Genomic DNA, 19,916 nt, shown 5'->3' with positions numbered 1-19,916 from the left:
AACCTACAGACTCCAAAGGTAATTCAAAAAGGGAATTCCATACAAACTCCAAGCAGAAGTTCTCACTTTTATGTAAAGTTTTCTTTAATTTGCTTCAATATCAACTTTTCTAGGTTCCCTTTAATGCTATGTTGTTGTTGCTATTAGGTGCTGCCAAGCTGATTTTAACTCACAGCGACCTCATGTGACAGAGTACAACTGCAGCATAGGGTTTTCTAAGCTGTTCTCTTTATGGAAGCAGATTGTCATGCCTTTCTCCCATGGAGTTGCCGGATGGGTTCGAACTGCCAACCTTTCAGTCAGCAGCCAAGTTCCTAACCACTGCACCATCAGGAATCCTTTAAATGCTATAGAGAGGAAAAAATATTTATAGCTCAAGAATCATCTCAATATTCTTGATACTGATAAAGGTCAAACGTCTATAACAGCATTGTCCAACAGAACTTTCAGCGATGACAGAAACGTTCCACACTTCGCTGTCCAATATGGTGAACACTAGCTACAAGCCGCTACTGAGTACTTGAAAGGTGGTTACTGCGGGTGAAGAGCTGAATTTTTTTTTAATTTTAATTAAATTTAGATAGCCACATATACTAGCAGTTAACATATTGGACAGCACAAGTGTAGATAATCCCCATTGAATATAGAATTGGCTACTGAAATAATGAAAACTGAGCAGTGTTTTTATAGAGTATCTGCCAGGTGAAACAGCTGAGATGGTATGGAAAAACACACCATTCTGCATTCATGACCTCTGGGTTCCAAGTCTCCAGGCCACCAATTTTCAGCAGTAAGAGACTGTTGGAACCACATAATCTAAATGATATATATATACACACACACATACATATATATATGTCATTATAAACTAGGGCTAAGAAGACATTCCCTTATGGGGACTATGTGATTAAATACTGTGTGCATGTGAGCATACTCTGTAAAAGATACAGCACCATGTACAATTACATATCATTTCTATAGCTCTAGTTCAGAGAATGGGAAGGGTGGCCATAAACCAATCACAAAGCTATTAATCTAAACCTAGCCTCAACCGTATGACTGAACACCTGAGGCAACAGTCAAGTGACTGCACATCTATGCCTCATGACAGGCAAATAATAAAAGCACATATGGAAAACAGTATTCTCGGTAGGCCAAAAAGGATTTAATTATTTATCTATGGTCTATATTCTTAAAAGCTAATTTTTAAACATTTTAACAGCTAACACACGTGTTAAAAAGTAATAAAACTGCCCAAAATTTGGCATTCTTCCTCTTAAAAAGGCAAAAGAGAAAATACTGGCAGGGCCAATGACAAGATATTGGCAAGGCTCCTTCGTTCTAAAAGAAAAACAGTGAAACAGCTCTTTGCTGCCTAGCCACAGTTTACAGCAGTGGTGGTAACTAAAAAACAGCAAAAGCTCAGGGATATTTCTCAGTCTCCAGAAGAAACCATCACCTATGTTTATAAACCAAAAAACCAAACTCGTTGCCATTGAGTCAAACATATAAAATGAATTAAAAAAAAAAAAACCAAACCTGTTGCTCTTGAGTTGATTTCGACTTACAGCAACCCTGTAGGACAGAGTAGAACTGCCCCAGAGGGTTTCTGAGGAGCAGCTGGTGGATTTGAACTGATGACCTTTTGGCTAGCAGCTGAGCTCTTAACCACTGCGCCACCAGGGCCAGCTTAAACAGTTACAGCATTTAAACCTTTTATCTGTTTTTCTCAAGCTTATATCTCATGTGATCCTCGTAATAATTTTATTAAGTAAATACAAATTAGTCTGAGACTCTAAGAAGCTAAAAATCACAATCAAAATAAAACACAAGCATATTATCATAAAGCATTTTTCCAATCTTTTAAAATGGGGTTAATTTATACAGTTATAAATACTTTTTGCTTAAGGAGAACAAAAATGGTTCTGTCAATGCAAATCAACCAACTTTCCAGTGTTTGTTAAGACTGACCTTAAAGGTACTCCCCCAAACCCAAAAACAAATTCTTGTTAAATCCAAGATTTATCCTTAAACGACATGCATATATCCTCTTAACTCAGATTGAAGAATCAATCAGGCATTAAGTCAACCTGAAAGTTAAATCATGTAAATTCCCTGGCCATGTGCATGCTATTTTTCAATGACAGTTCAAAAAAATAGTTTTTCCTTTTTTTTTAAATTTACCGGCCATAATTGCAAGCTTTTTGATTATTAGCAACACAATCTAGTATTTGAGTTGTGATGTACTGGCTGTCTTATTAAAAGGATAATGTCCTCACAGATTCTCAAAATTAATTTCAGTGACTATATTTTCATATACATCCTTTTATCTCAAGAGACAGTCTCCTTCTGCTATCTTATACTTACTACCAGTTTTCTCTTTTCTCATTTAGGATCAACTTTCAGTCCTCTTTCTCCCTATTCTCTGAATTGTCTACTTACAAATTGAAACTCAAATAATTTTTGGAGATAAGAAGTAGTCCAACTTGTTTTAAATTACTATCTTTTTGTAAAACAAGGGATAAATGTGAAGATGGGGATTTTAAAGGATATGAGATCCCCCAAGGACAATAAATAAAAACAAGTAGAAATTCTGACTAAAATCGTATATTATCAAACTTAAGTTGACACATTAAATAAAATCAAGTTTTGCCCTAAATTAAGGTAAATGATCTGTTAGCAAATTGTTTCACATTTCACCTTAAAAATGAACTCTCCACCAAAAGAGAATAAATCTTACTGCGTAAATTAAAAAAAAAAATTAACCCAGTTAAGAACAAATCTTGCTTCCTTAAATGAATGGCAGATGTGCCATTTTGGTAGTAAATTTAATACCAGCATGTTGTTGTTGTTAGTTGCTCTCCCGCAGATTTCAACTCATGGTGACCCCTGAGTAGCAATGCTCCATAGGGTTTTCAAGACCATGACCTTTCAGAAGCAGATAGCCAGGCTTATCTTCCAAGGAGCCTCTGGGTGGGTCTGAACCACCAACCTTTTGGCTAGTAGCTGAGCACTTAACCATTTGCACCATCCAGGGACTCAAATACCAGTATAATACTTGAAATATTTATGCTATTTTTCTACAGTAACAAAGTAACTTTTTCACCATTTAATAATACATAATTAGACTTAAAATAAAGCTATTAACATGAACAGAAATATGAACAACTTTCTGAGTTATGTTTACATAGTCTCAAAAGAATGACATGTATGACTCTTGTTTTAAGAAAACTTCAAATACTAAAATTTTGAGACTACAAGTCCAGTTATCTTGGGCATTTTCAACCTGAAACTTAGAAGGAGCTCATTAAAAACAGCATTTAGTACAAGCACGAGACGTGCTTTTACTTTTCGGTTTTGGAATATACACCAGAAAATAAATATTTAGCATATAACCAAAATATACCAAAAAAAAAATTATATATATAGAAATCTCATAAATTTCTATGAAGTCCCAGGGGGTCTTACATAAATATGAAAATACTGGGTATCTTCATTTTTCTACATCTAAAAAACATATCATTATGAATATAGCAACGAACTGCTACTTGTTACAAAGGAACAGATCCATCTTTATCAATTATTACTAGCATCAAATTTGGATATCAAAGAGACACTAAGAGTTAAAAGACTTAGATACTAAGATTAAGTCGGGGAATGCACATATATCCATAGTCTTTCAAGAGATTCAAGTCTCTTGCTCCATTATCCATTTCTAACTAGACAGAGAATGAATTCTTTGGTGACCCCCTAATTCAGGAAGAGTTAAAGAAGGGGAAAAAAGGAAAAAAGTTTGATTTTTCAGACAAAAAAATTCACTCTAGATAAATTTTAGCAACAATATGAAAAGCTGTGCCAATGCAAAAGTGTAAACAATGTAAATTATAAAGTCTGCTTATTAAAGGCCAACCAATGCACTGTTACCATTAAAATTCCAATGATTTAAAATTTCCTTGTATCAGATGGACCCAAATGCTCAGAACCAAAGGCTGTTTTTTGTATTCTTGTACTCCTTTTCATACTCTTGTTCCTTCACCAAAGTTCTACTGTCTACTGCACTTTATCTGATCATCAAAAAGTTTACACTATAAACATTTGGGTTAGGGGTGGGCATATAATAACTAAAGCAGAATACCCTGTTCCTACCACTGCATACACACATATTTGTAGCTAGGTCCGCATTTTAAATTTTAAACACTATCCAGTAAGAATGCTAAGATAAAATAGGTGACAAACCTGAAAGAATAGCTTCTTTCAAATATAGTAACATATGGGAGAACTTCCTGATATCATTCACCAACTCCTTGATGTAATCCGGATCAAAAACGGAGTTGGAACTTATGGACTTGAGCCCCATTTCAGAAGTCGTAACATCAGTAGACACTTGGCCTGATGCCAAAACACGTTTTTTCTTTGATTTTTTCTGTTTGTGAGCAATCATCCTTTCATATAACAGTCAGAAAAACTGAAATCCTTAAGGGGGAGGAGAAACAAACAAAGAAAAAAAATAAATGAGAAATGCAAATACTACATCAAGCAGGGGAAACATTATACTAGCCTTTCACCAACAGTCCACAGCCCACCTTAGTATTCGATTTAAAAAAAAAAACACCATTTTACTAATACCAGCTTTTACTTATTAAAAAAAAACCAAACCAAACCCAGGGCCGTTGAGTCGATTCCAACTCATAGCGATCCTATAAGACAGAGTAGAACTGCCCCATAGTTTCCAAGGAGCGCCTGGTGGATATGAACTGCCGAACTTTTGGTTAGCAGCGTAGCATTCAACTACTACAGCACCAGAGTTTCCTTTTACTTATTAAGTGCCAATAATCTTGACAACTCTATGATATGCAAACTACCATTCTCTTCATTTCACAAGTGAGGAACCTCAGGCTTAGAGAATTTGTTCAGGCTTTCAACTGGTAAATGGAGAAGCTGGTACTTAAACCCAGATCTGTCTTGACTCCAAAATCCATGCTCTTTATCACTTCCCTTGACCCTTCAGTTACAGTTCTTTTTTTTTTTTTTTGTAATTGTTAAAGTTGTTCTGAAATGTCACTTAGTGGAACAGCACATTCTCCCTCTAGGACATCACCTTCAAAAATGAAGATAATAGTCAGCAGAAACCATGCAGGCAAGAAGGCAATGACATGACACATATAAATCCTTGAAGGAAAGAAATTGCCAGCCAAACTGTCTCTCAAATATGATGGTGAAATTAGGACATTTCCAGATAAGCAGAAATTTAGGGAATTTGCAAAAACCAAACCAAAATTACAAGAAATACTAAAGGGAGTCCTCTAGTTACAAAATTAGTAACATCAGATAACAACCCAAAACTACAACACAGGACAGAGCAACCAGGTATCAGCCCACCCAGATATCAACCCAACCAGATAAGGAAATCACAAAAATAAACCAAAGTTAAAGAGCTAAAAATAGGGAAACAGGCATGTCATTACATAAAAGATGACGACATTAAAACAAAAAAAGGGACTAAAATATGTAGTCATAGATCTTTCATATGGAGAGGAAGGTGATATAAAGAAATAAAAGATTGGTTTAAACTTAGAAAAATAGGGGCAAATATTAAGGTAACCACAAAGGAAACTAAAAATCCTACACATCAAAATGAAAAACAAGAAAAACATAGACTCAGCAAATACAGAAGCAATAACAATGAAAAAGAGGAATAGAAAATAAAGAAAAATGGCTCAGCACAGAAAATTAAGTGGAACAAAGAAACTGTCAACAACACACAAAAATAGACGTCAAAATGAAAGCTCTAAACTCATATCGACCAAAAATTACGCTGAATGTAAGTAGATTAATGTATCAATAAAGATACAGAGAGTGGCAGAATGGATTAAAAAACATGATCCGTCTATATGCTGCCTATGAAAGACACACCTTAGACTTAAAGACACAAACTAAAGCTCAAAGGATGTAAAAAATATATCAAGCAAACAACAATCAAAAAGGAGCAGGAGTGACAATATTAATTTTTGACGAAATACACTTTAAAGTAAAATCCACCACAAAGGATAAGGAAGGAAACTACGTAATGATTAAAGGGTCAATACACCAGGGGGACATAACCATTATACATACCATTTATGTACCCAACGACAGGGCTCCAAAATACATAAAACAAACTCTAACACCACTGAAAAGAGAAACAGACAGCTCCACAATAATAGTAGGAGATTTCAACACACCACTTTCGGTGAAGGACAGAGTAGCCAGAAAGAAGCTCAGTGAAGACACGAAGATCTAAATGCCTCAATCAACCAACTTGACCTCATAGACATATACAGAACCCTCTACCCAACAGCAGCCAAGTACACTTTCTTTTCCAACACACATGGAACTTTCTCCAGAACAGACCAGACATTAGGCCATAAAGCAAGCCTTAACAGATTCCAAAACATCAAAATATTACAAAACACCTTTTCTGACCATAAAGTCATAAAAGCAGAAGTCAGTAACAGAAAGAGCAAGGAAAAAAAATTAGACACATGGAAACTGAACAATGCCTTGCTTAAAAACTATTTGGTTATAGAAGAAACTATGGACGGAATAAAGAAATTCATAGAATCAAATGAGAATGAATACACATCCTACCAGGACCATTGGGACACAGAAAAAGCAGTGCTCAGAGGTCAATTTATAGCAATAAATGCACACATCCAAAAAGAAGAAAGGGCCAAAACCAAAGAATTAACCCTGCAACTTGAACAAATAGAAAGAGAACAGCAAAAGAAGCCCTTGGGCACCAGAAGAAAATAATAAAAATTAGAGAATTAAATTAGACAATAGAAAAATAATCAAAACAGTTAACAAGACCAAAAGCTGCTGCTTTAAAAAGATTAACAAAATCGATAAACCATTGGCCAGACTGACAAATGAAAAACAGAAGACTAAGTAAATAAGCTGAGTAAGAAATGAGATGGGTGATATCACAATACATCCAACTGAAATTAAAACAATCACAACAGAATACTATGAAAAATTGTACTCTAACAAATTTGAAAACCTACAGGAAATGGACAATTTCTAGAAACACACTACCTACCTAAACTAACATAAACAGAGACAGAACTAAACAAACCTGTAACAAAAGAAAAGATTAAAGAGGTAATTAAAAAACTCCCAACAAAAAAAAAAGCCCTGGCCCTAACAGCTTCACTGGAGAATTCTACCAAACTTTCAGAGAAGAGTTAACACCACTACTTCTAAAGGTATTTCAGAATAGAAAAGGATAGAATACTCCCAAACTCATTCTATGAAGCCAGCATAACCCTGATACCAAAACCAGGTAAAGACACCACAAAAAAAGAAAATTACATACCAATATCCCTCATGAGGAAACCCTGGTGGCATAACGGTTAAGTGCTACGGCTGCTAACCAAAGGTTCGGCAGTTCGAATCTGCCAGGCGCTCCTTGGAAACTCTATGGGGCAGTTCTACTCTATCCTATAGGGTTGCTATGAGTCAGAATTTGACTCGACGCCCCTGGGTTTGGTTTTTTGGTTTTATCCCTCATGAACTTAGGGGTAAAAATCCTCAACAATAGAATTCAACAACATATCAAAAAATAATTCACCTTGACCAAATGGGATTCATACCAGGTATGCAGGGATGGTTCAACATTAGAATAACAATCAATGTAATCCACCACATGAATAAACAAAAGACAAGAATGACCTGATCTTATCAATTGATGCTGAAAAGGCATCTGACAAAGTCCAACACCCATTCATGATAAAAACTCAGCAAAATGGGAACAGAAGGAAAATACCTCAACATATCAAAAGGCATTTACACAAAGTCAAAAGCCAACATCATCCTAAATAGAGTCTGAAAGGATTCCCCTTGAAAACAGGAACCAGACAAGGATGCCCTTTACCACCACTCTTATTCAACATTGTGCTGGAGGCCCTAGCCAAAGCAATTAGGATAGAAAAAGAAATAAAGGGCATCCAAATGGGTAAGGAAGAAGTATGATATGATCTTATACAAAGAAAACCCTAAAGGATCCACAAGAAAACTACTGGAACTAGTGGAAGATTTCAGCAAAGTATCAGGATACAAGGTAAACATACAAAAATCAGCAGGATCCCTCTACACCAACAAAGAGAACCTCCAAGAGGAAATCACCAAATCAACACCATTTATAATAGCCCCCAAGAAGATAAAATACTCAGGAATAAATCTAGCCAGAGACGTAAAAGACCTATACAAAGAAAACTACAAGACACTACTGCAAGAAACCAAGAGACCTACATAAGTGAAAAACCATACCTTGCTTGTGGATAAGAAGACTCAACATTGTGAAAATGCCTATTCTACCCAAAGCGATCTACAGATACTATGCAATCCTGATTCAAATTCCAATGGCATTTTTTAATGAGATGGAGAAACAAATCACCAACTTCATATGGAAAGGGAAGAGGCCCTGGATAAGAAAAGCATTACTGAAAAAGAAAAACAAAATGGAAGGCCTCATACTACCTGATTTTAGAACCTATTATAACACCACAGTAGTCAAAATAGCCTGGTACTGGTACAACAGATACACAGACCAACGGAACAGAATTGAGAATCCAGACATAAAATCACTCATCTATGAGCAGCTGATATTTGACAAAGGTCTAAAGTCTGTTAAATGGGGAAAAGACAGTCTCTTTAACACATGGCGCTGGCATAATTGGATATCCATCTGCAAAAAATTGAAACAAGACCCATACTTCACACCATGCACAGAAACTATCTCAAAACAGATCAAAGACCTAAATATAAAATCTAAAACGATAAAGATAATGGAAGAAAAAATAGGGACACACTAAGAGCCCTAATACATGGCATTGAAAGTATACAAAACATTACTAACAATGCACAAACACCACAAGAGAAACGAGATAACTGGGAGTTCCTAAAAATCAAACACGCTGACCCAAAGACTTCACCAAAAGAGTAAAAACGCAACCTACAGACTGGGAAAAAATTTTGGGCTATGACAAATTCGATCAGCATCTAATCTCTAAAATCTACAAGATACTGCAAAACCTCAACAACAAAAAGACAAATAACTCAATTAAAAAATGGGCAAAGGATATGAACAGACACTTCACCAAAGAAGACATTCAGGAAGCTAACAGATACATGGGGAAATGCTCATGATCATTAGCCATTAGAGAAATGCAAATCAAAACTACAATGAGATACCATCTCCCCCCAATAGAGCTGGCATTCATCCAAAAAACACAAAATAGATGTTGGAAAGGTTGTGGAGAGACTTGAACACTTACACAGTGCTGGTGGGAATGTAAAATGGTACACCACTTTGGAAATAGATTTGGTGCTTCCTTAGAAAGCTAGAAATAGAACTACCATAAGATCCAGCAATCCCACTCCTCAGAATATATCCTAGAGAAATAAGAGCCTTCACATGAATACACCCATGTTCACTGCAGCACTGCTTACAATAGCAAAAAGATGGAAGCAACCAAGATGCCCATCAACGGATGAATGAATAAACAAATTATGGTATATTTACACAATGGAATATTATGCAATGATAAACAACAATGAATTTGTGAAACAACATGGAGAAATCTGAAAGGCATTACTCTGGATGAAATTAGTAGCAAAAGGACAAATGTTGTATGAGACCACTATTATAAGAACTCAAGAAAAGGTTGAAACACAGAAGAAAATATACTTTGATGGTTACCAGGGTGGGGAGGGAGGGAGAGGGATATTCACTAATTAGATAATACAGAACAATTGTTTTAGATGAAGGGAAGGACAACACACAATACAAGGGAAATCAGCACAACTGGACTAATCCAAAAGCTAAGAAGTTTCCTGAATACAACCAAACACTTTGAGGAAGAGAGTAGCAGGGGCGGGGGTCTGGGGACCATGGTTTCAGGGGGTCTGGGTCAACTGGCGTAACAAAGTGTATTAAGAAAACATCCTGTATCCCATTTTCGTGAGTGCCATCTGGGGTCTTAAAAGCTAGCAAGCAGCCATCTAAGATGCATCAATTGGTTTCAACCCACCTGGAGGAAAGGAGAATGAACACCACCAAAGACACAAGGAAAATATGCTCCCAAGAGAAAGAAAGGGCCACATAGACCAGACTCCATCAGCCTGAGACCGGAAGAACTAGATGGTGCCCGGCTACCACCAATGACTGCCTGACAGAGAACACAACAGAGAATCCCTGATGGAGTAGGAGAAAAGTGGGATGTAGAACTCAAATTCTAGTAAAAAGACCAGACTAAATGGTCTGTGACTGGAGGGAACCCAGAGGTCATGGCCCCCAGACTCTCTGTTAGCCCAAAACTAAAACCATTCCCAAAGCCAACTCTTCAGACAAAGATTAGACTGGACTATAAGACATAAAATGATACTGGTGAGGAGTGTGCTTCTTAGCCTAGTGCAGACACACGAGACTGTGGGCAATTCCTGTCTGGAGGCAAGATGAGAGAAGGCAGAGGGTGACAGGAGCTGGCTGAATGGACACAGGAAATACAGGCTGGACAGAAGGAGTGTGCTGTCACATTGCAGGGAGAACGACTAGCGTCACATAACAATGTGTGTTTAAGTTTTTGTATGAGAAACTGACTTGAACTGTAAAGTTTCACTTAAAGCACAATAAATAAAGATAAAATGTGTGCTTTGAAAAGAATAAAAAGCCTTTTTTTCAGAATCCTCCATCAGGTATTATGTGGCCTTACAGCTGTTTATCATCTCCTCACTCTGGCAGGCTCATTTGTAAAGCAGGCATGACGTCCTGACAACACCTACCTCATCAGATTACTGTAAGGATTAATGAGACAATGGTTTACAAGTGTCCAGCACATAAAATAATCAATTACAGGTGATTCTCCCTAGTTACACATAAACAGACACACAAGTGTTATCAAGCCTCATGAAGAATATTTGTTTGTTTAAAATTAGATCTAAGGGTATCTACTAATCTGATTTCCCCCTATTTGGCTGAGTAAATAAATGTATGATTACTGGGGTACTATTTTTGATAAGGAAACCCTGGTGGCGTAGTGGTTAAGTGTTACGGCTGCTAACCAAAAGGTCAGCAGTTCGAATCCACCAGGCGCTCCTTGGAAACTCTATAGGGCAGTTCTACTCCGTCCTATAGGGTCGCAATGAGTCAGAATCGACTCGACGTCACTGGGTTTTTTTGGGATTTTTGATAAAGGAGCCCTGGTGGTGCAGTGTTAAGTGTTCAGCTGATAACCAAAAGGTCAGCAGTTTGAACCCACCAGCCCGTTTGTGGAAGAAAGATGCCGCAGTCTGCTTCTGTAAAGATTAAAGCTTTGGAAACCCTTTGAGGCAGTTCTACTCTGTCCTGTAAGGTTGCTATGAGTTGGAATTCACTCAAAGGCAAGTTTGTTTGTTTTTGGTAATTTCAGGATAAAACTAAAAAAACAAAACCCGTTGCTGTCGAGTCAATTCTGACTCATAGTGACCCTACAGGACAGAGCAGAACTGCCGCATATGGTTTCCAAGGAGTGCCTGGTGGATTCGAACTGCTGACTTTTTGGTTATCAGCCATACCTCTTAACCACTATGCCACCAGGGTTTCCAAATTTCAGGATACTATAGTAAAAAAGACAATTTGTAAGAGTGAAAATGACTTGGATTTGAATCCTGGTTCTAATACTTTCTAGATACTTGACTTCAGTAATTTGCTTATAGGCTACAGGAAGATTATAAGGGTTCACAAAACCAAAAGATCTCATACATGCAAATACCTAATCTCGGCACACAGTTGAACTCAAGAAAATCTTAGTTTGTTTCCTTTTCATCCAAACATTTCTCCTTTCCAGAATTAAGAATTCTGATTTTCTTTGTATCTCTAAAAATCAAAAAGGAAATGACTGGAGAAATTAAATTAGCTCACGTACTATCACTAAAACGGTTTTCAAATATTTTGTGTTGGATTATCTCAATACTTTCAAAATGGGAGAATGACTAAGGACTCCTACGAAATGTACTGCAGAACGTTTTATTTAATATTGTTTTCCAGGCACTTATTATTATATCATTTACTCTTTCCTACACTTTACCCAACTCCATAGATTTTTACTTCCTCATCTATAGCTCTCCAATCTATCCATTTCTATCTCCAATGTTACCACACTAGTATGTATTACCATTTCTTGTCTGAGCTACTGCACTAACTTCATAAGGGTCTTCCTTCATCCATTCTTGTCCCATTCCAAATACAGTGAGTTAACTTTTCAAAACATAAATATCATCATATTTCTCTGTTAAAAACCCTTCCATAGGATAAATGAGAAGCTACTGTGTCCAAGGCTCAACATTGTGAAATGTGGCTCCTACAGACCTCTGCAGTGTCATCTGAAGTCACAATTCCTGACTCTCAACACCTTTTTTTCATTCTTTCAATAGTATTTGTTTCCTGTGACCCACAGTAGCAAATAATTTTACATCATGAGCCAATACACACATTAAGTATGTCACATTTGAACGTTCTGTGTGTCTGAATGTGTTTGTGTGAGGATATAATAGATTTATTTCATACAACACAGATTCTGGCTAAGTATCTATATGATGCCCTCGATGTTTTCTCTTCTACTCCACTTTGCTTTCAAAAACACTTACTGCCATCTACCATACGGATTTCATGCCTATAAATGGGTCATGACTCTATAGCTTGAAAACCAGGGCCTGTTCAGCTCAGAGGCCTGTCTATCTCTACAGTTCCTTTTGCCTGGAATAATTCTTCCCCTATGTTTACTCAGATCTCAGCTCAAAGACCATACTTCCTGGACCCTCACCGCCCCCCCCCAAAGAAACTAGAGCAGAATCTCCTCTTGGATGCTCTACAGCATTCTATACTTTTCATCACTGCACGTATCACAGTTCAAATAGATGATTCATGTCTTCCCATCTAGACTATAATCTCCAGGAAATCAAGACCATGTCTATCTGCTAACCATGTGTTCTCTTCTTAGAGCACACTGCTTGGTGTATGAGGGATAAACTACCCAAAACTATCTGCTGAATAAATAATAAATGGGCGTTTACTTATAAAGTTTCAATTAATTTTTATAGAAACAAAAATGGACAACTCTGGGTTACTGCAGTGTTTCGAAGGGAAAATATAAATTATTTTAAAAATCTACTTCTAAAAACAGTAGTTTATAAAACAAGATACTCAAATAAAACAAGCACACAAAGCTGAGTGAAGGCAAAATTACATAAAACTGAGATCAAAGTTGAATTTCTATTGTTTCTCCACTTCTTTAAACAGGGTTCACCACACATGTTACTGTTGCCATCAAGTCCATTCTAACTCACAGTGATCCTACAGGACAGAAGAGCACTGCCCCACAGGGTTTCCAAGGCTGTAATCTTTATGGAAGCAGGCTGCCACATCTTTCTTCTATGGAGTGGCCGGTGGATTCGAACCACTGACCTTTAGGTTAAGCAGCCAAGCTCTTAACCACTGTGCCACCAGGGCTCCTCAGGATTCTCCAACACATCTCTAATCACTTTTAATGGTCCTTTATTCAATACTCTTTTGTTAATCCCAAATTATTTCTGAGAAGGTTAATTTCTACATTTAAACTAGTTTCAAACCTAACTAACATTAATCTTTCAAAAGTGTGGATAACTTCTAAAATGAAACTAGGACAACTTTTTGAGCACTATTTTTATACCCAAAAGAAAAACAAACAAAACTCAAATGCCTTGCTCAGGCAGTTCTTTTACAAGTAACTAATTAAGAAGACTGTGAATATAGCAAATCTTATCGCTTCTGTACCTTACTTAATAAAGTCATTCTTTGTAATTCTGACAGCTGTTAATTTAGATTAGCAAACTGGTCATTGACACCAGTAAAGGTATTTATAAAATTTGAAGACATATATCACGAGCAATAAAACATTTCACCTAGCTCAGAAAAAGAATTTAAGTAATTCCATGTCAAATTAGTAACCCCAAGTTACTAATGTGAAAAACGTTTCAAAAATGCTTGAACATTTTTAGTCAAGACTAAAATAATCCAGCAAAGGGGGCTAAAAAGGGTTATACTCCACCTCTAGTCAGCATTATGGCAATTAATGTGCTAATTCTGTTATACGTACTTTACAACTTCTCATATTTCAAGCTAAAAAGAGGAAACATTACAATTCAGAAAAAAAGTATAGAATCAGAATAAACAATCCAAGCTTTCATAAAACTGAACTATGATATTGGAAAAGTTTGGACAATACACTTTTTCAAAACTGTAAGTACTACTTTCCCATTGTCAAAATGAATGTTCTGTAGTTGGTGGCAACATAAAATGCAGTTACTAACAGACTGCAACTTGTACTTTAATTAAATTAGATAAGAATGCATGGAGAGCATGTAGCACAGTGCCTGTCTCATCATAAGACTCAGTAAGTGTTAGCTATTATTACTAGCAGTGCTTTGTAAAATTATGTATAGTTAAGCAAGAAATGAGATGTGGCTTCATTGCAATATATCTGTAGATTGTGTGCAAGGCATACGCAACTGGAAACAACCCCAAAAACTGGAGTGACTCTGTGAAAACCTAAGAGGCTTCCAAGTGAAGTTTGAACTGTGCAAACAGGTTGCTGAGCAAAATATCTGTGAAACTCTCCTAATTCTCATGTAACTCTTCTATCTCCAAACCATCAACACTAAAAACATGTTTTACTCACTTTTCAAAGAACTCTGCATCAAACAGAAAATTACTGTACAAAACTACTTTCTCTGTATGTTTTAAATTCTAAGTAATAAGTGCATTAGAAATATAAACATTAACTTCCCAGTGCCCCAAAACAAAGCTTTTCCAAGACTTCAGTAGCCTATGTCAATCAAATGTCTTCCAATCCCACACACCATACCCTCTCCAAAAACGTCATTATGGACTTATTTTTATTTTAGGTACTGGGCTATCTAACTGAAGTGTAAAACTGCCCCAAATCTATGCTTCACAGATTCCATTCTACTATTTTTACCTCAGGAAAAATTACCAAATACTTCAGAAATCGGCAATTTCAGCACAATTTCTGATTTAGTAAGAATCTGCTAAAAGATCTAAAAAATAAGTAACAAGAGATCATTCCTGAAGTCTTCGATTACATTTAAAGCACCCCCCAACAAAAACAAAACAGGGGCACATCAGAAACAGTTTTATTAGTAATACGCAGTAACTATAACTTCTAAAGGAAGGCATGCAATACACACACACTTCATTCCTGCGCAGTTCGAATCCAGCACGCTTGAAAAAGAGGAAGATGACTAGCCTCCCACGTCTCCACAACGTCTAGCATTCCTGGCAGGCAGGGCTCTCCCTGACCGGCCACAACTACTCATGTCAAAGAGCACGTTTCTCATCCCAGGATTTAAACACAGAGGGAAAATGGATCAACCAATTAGGACAGCAGACGACGACTGCGACGGACGAGAGATAGTGAAGGAGACTGGAGAAGGGGGAAGGGGCGCTCAGCTCTGACCTGAGAAGGTATGAGAACAATTCTCCCTTAAAAGAGTAAACACAGATAAACACGGAGACACGAGGCTGGTCAGTTAGTACAGCTCCACCTTGAAACGTTTCAAACTGAACTCACACATCAAAGTGAAAATAATAATAATAATAAAGCTGTCAAACTCCAAGTACCTCCACAACAGGATTGGGGCAAACCATCGAAAGTGAGGACCCTTAGAACCAAACACTTCTCAACTCAAAAGACAGAAACGAGGAGAACTCATGCATCCCAGAAACCCTAAAACCTCAGGACTGAGAACCCAACTGGGGTGAAGACTGCAACTGGGGCAGGTGGGAGAGGGACTGAGACTTTCTGGCTCTGAAGTTAGTAGTCAACAGCACAAGTTCTGGAGCAAAACTGCCTTGGGTTTCATCCTGACTGCAAATTACTAGTCTATGCACTTAGGCAGGTTTTTAACCTTTTCCCCCACGTAAAAAAACAGGGAAAATAATCACGGACCTGTCGTGAGGATTAAAGGAGTAAAGTTTTTTAGAATACGATGCAGTCTGCAGTAACCGCTCTGTTTGCTTTATGATCAAAATCTTCTGCTCCAGACCCCCGCTTCGTCCTCCCGCTCCTCCGCTCCTGCCTGCCGCACGCCCCTCGCCGCGTCCGACCCCGGCCCGCGGGGCTCCGGCCACCAACGCAGCCCGCAGCCGCCTCCCCCGGGGCCGCCGCGTGGGCCGCCCGGACCCTGGACGGCAACCGGCGGACGGCCGTACGGGGCGACCCCCGCCCGGAGCCGACGCCCACACTCACCGCGGCGCTCCATCCCGCGTCCCGGACGCGGACGCCCGCCCAGCACTTACGGCCGCCGCCGCCGAGGGCTGGAGCTCGCCGCCCCCATCCCCCACGGCCCGCGGACGCCCGGCCGAGCCGCCGCCGCCGCCCCTGCTGCTACAGCCACCACCGCGCCGGCCGCGGCCGCCCCGCCCCCGAGCCTCGCACCGCCCACTCGGCCGCGCTCCGCCCCCCGGGGCCCAGCCCATTGGCCCGCGCTCCCGGGGGCGGGGTTAAGCGCCCTCTGGCAGGTGGGGCGGCTGCGGGCTCTCGGGTGCTGGCTGTCAGCTGCGCCCCAGTCTGCTGATTGCCCCCCAACATTGCAGGACGTGTTAGAGCCCTGTGCGGGTGGCAGCAGGGCGGCTGGAGCGAACCTTAGGGACAAATCACCTAATGATCAGGCTTCTGAGATAATCTACATTTCTTATAAACTAATTCTTTTGATCACCTTTTCTACCTCTCTAATCCCCTTCTAACGCAATGGGAAAAAAAAAAAAAAAAAAGCACCATGGAGTCTCACCATGGAAACTAATGATGGCCTGATTTGAAGTAAACGAATAAGAAAGGAAAGGAATCCTCCGGCCAAAAGGAGGATGAAGGGCACAATCCTGATTAGATCATAGGCAAGGTTTTCACAAGTAAACTTGAGGAAGTCCCTAAATATCAAACGCCCTCTTAAATTTATTTAAAACTACATTACTTTGTGCTGTATTACCAACAACTCCCCTCAATAAAATGGATTATGTTCCTGATTAATGCGGAACTGGCCATGACACTGGAACATTCAAAAGGTCCTGAAGGGGAGACAGGAAACAGCGTGATGGTGGAGGTGGTGGTGAGACAGAGACAGAAAATAACACAGGAGGGAAAGAGACAGACGTGTGAGAAGGCTGGAGAGACATCTGTGGAGACAGGAGAGAGAGATGGAAAGAACAAAGAAGACAGGGACAGACCCAGAGATACATGGAGGCAGAGAAAGAGAAAATAAGATGGAGACTGAGATAAGGAAGATAAGAGAGACAAAGAGAGGGGATAAAGAGAGAGAAACTACCCATTGATAGAGAAAGGGAAAGGGACACCTCTCACACAGTAAAACAGTTCTGGGGAAGTGAAGCCAGTTAGGCTCTAAGTTGTTACCTTGAAAACATAAACATGAGAACCATTGGCTCCTTCATCACCTTGGCTCCACAATTATTTTTCAGACTTAATTTTTTAAAACTTACCCAATAAGCCTTAAACATAACTGTACCAAAATCAAAAGCACTAGAAATAGTGAAAACAAAACAAAACAAAAATCAAAAGCACTAGAAATAGTGAAAACAAAACAAAACAAAAATCAAACCGGTTGCCATCTAGTCAATTCCTACTCATAGGGACCCAATAGAAATAGTGAAGACACCTAAAAACCAAACATGCCTTCAAATTCCAGTGGAAAAGAAGGGCATACCATGAACACTCATCCTGGAAACCAGTGATGACAGCACTGAAGGAAACCAAATGGGGCAAGAGGCCAAGATTCTGAAGGCCAAGGAGGATGGGGGCAGGGCAACCCCCAGGTAGCCCAAGGGAGAAAAGTCTGCTCCTCAGATGTGCTCCCTCCTCACTAGTGTGCACAGGGCATAGTACAAAGCAGGCCCTTATTGAATATCTGGATGTCTAAATCATCAAGAAGATGTGGAAGGGAAATTTGAGAAAATTCCACAATCTAAATCTCCATCCTAAGTCATTTTAAAAATGTGTTAAATATTACCTGTCATTTCCTCCATCCCCTTTTACTAGGTTTATTGCACTTCTAATGTTTCTCAAAAATCACAGCATTTTTTAAAAAGGTTTTTTTCTTTGAATCCAAGGAAAAATGACCATGAAATATCTGCTACCTGGGACACAGGGGTCCAGTCATTTGGCAGAGGAATAACCAGGCCAAAAAAAGAAAGTATAATACCTTTACCAAAACTACACAACTGTACCTCAGCATATGCCCTGAACTATCCTTATAGAACAGATTTCTTCCCAATCAAGGTTCCTGATTAGAGGAACTTGCAGTCACTGACCTCAAACTGGCAACATTCAAAAGGCCCTGTAGGGGAGTGAGGGCAAAGGGTGGGGTATAGGGAAATAGGGCAGTAAGGAGAACACAAGGAGGGAGGGGATGATAAAAAGAAGGGAGAGGCGAAGGGAGAGGCAAAGAAGGAGGGCAGTAGACACAGGGAAGTGGGAGGTGAAGAGTGAAAAGGGTTGTGGGTGTGAAGGGAAGGAAAAACAGTAACACATATAGTAAGAGGGAGGCAAAAAGAGGAGAGCAGGGATGGCAATAAAAAGACTGAGAAGTGGGGGAAAATAATGGAAAAGAGGAGAGAAGGAGGAAAGGAGAGAAGATGACAGGCAGGAGAGAAGAAGGAAAGAAAAAGAGAGAAACTATTTACCAGTAAAGAGAAAAGAGGTGTCTCCCACACCTTTGAATACATGCAGGGAAGAGCTCTGGGGAAGTGAAACCAATTTGGTCCTTCTGGTGATACATGGAAAAGACAAATATGAGAGCCCAAAGCTCCTTAGTTACCTGAGACCCACAGTTGATTTTCCACACTAAACTTGCACAAACTTACCCTTTCAAACTCCAAACACATCGGTACAAAGGACAAACGTACTAGAGATAGAAAAGACACTTCAAAACTAAACACACCTTCAGACCCTACTTGAGGAGGAAGATGTACCATGGATACTCACCTTGGAAACCTTTGATGATGCAAAACTGAAGGACACCAATAGGAGAAGAGGACGGGATTCTGAAGGCCAAGGAGGGTGGGGGGCAGGGCAACCCTCAGGGGACTCAAGAAAAGAAAAGTCTGACTCTCAAATGTGCCTTGAGTTAGTCTCAAGACACTCCTCACCAGATCTACCTCTGAGCCTCCGAAACAACCGACTATTGTGTACAGGACCTGACATGCAGCAGGTCCTCAATGAATATTAGGTGGTTAAATTATAAGTAAGGTTATCTCAGGGAAATTTTCAAAAGTCTCTCGATCTCAACCTTCCTCTTAAATCTTTAAAAAAATGTTAACTATTGCCATCTTCTCCACCCCTATTCTTAGTAAGGAGGATGGTAACATTTGGGAACATTCTCAAAAATGGAGGATCATATTTAAATTTAAAGAATAATTTTATTAATCCTCCCTAACTTGCATTTTGTTTAAAAAAATAATTTTATATCATATAAATAAATTTCAAGTATGAAAAGCACATTATTGCAACAATATCCTTCTGCAAATCCAAAATTCTTGGCTTATAATAAAATTATAAAATGTTAAAAAAATAGATAAATAAAAGTAAAACCATCAGTATAGCAATAAATGCCTACACAAAAAAAAGAAAAAAATCTCAAATTAACAGCCAAACACAACAACTCCAGGAACTAGAAAGAGAAGAGCAAACTAAGCCTAACCCACCAAAAGAAAGGAAATAAAAGAGATGGGAACAGAAATAAAATCAAAAACCGAAAAACAATAGAAAGAATCAATAAAACCAGAGGTTGGTTCTTTGAAAAGATCGATAAAATTGGCAAAACTTTAGCTAGAC

The 19,916-nt window shown here is 38.8% G+C and overlaps 1 protein-coding gene across 5 annotated transcripts in view; it reads right to left on the bottom strand.

The window, feature by feature from the left end:
- The window catches only part of ARHGAP29 (Rho GTPase activating protein 29), a 94,983-nt gene that overhangs the window by 57,572 nt on the left and 17,495 nt on the right, over positions 1-19,916 (bottom strand). For 2 of the 5 annotated variants that reach the window (XM_049879738.1, XM_049879737.1), the window contains one exon: positions 4,237-4,473. The exons of 1 other annotated variant lie outside the window; for it this stretch is intronic. In XM_049879738.1, the coding sequence (XP_049735695.1) occupies positions 4,237-4,441 (205 nt within the window). In that variant the 5' untranslated portion in view covers positions 4,442-4,473. Of the gene's footprint in view, positions 1-4,236; positions 4,474-16,322; positions 16,472-19,916 lie in introns of those variants that run through there. 2 more of the 5 variants (XM_049879736.1, XM_049879739.1) reach the window with 2 other exon arrangements.

The sequence above is a fragment of the Elephas maximus genome, chromosome 3 (assembly GCF_024166365.1).
Source record: "Elephas maximus indicus isolate mEleMax1 chromosome 3, mEleMax1 primary haplotype, whole genome shotgun sequence".
Classification (NCBI taxonomy): Eukaryota; Metazoa; Chordata; class Mammalia; order Proboscidea; family Elephantidae; genus Elephas; species Elephas maximus.
The sequence above is the reverse complement of the archived record's forward strand: the minus strand, read 5'-3'. Positions and strand labels throughout refer to the sequence as shown.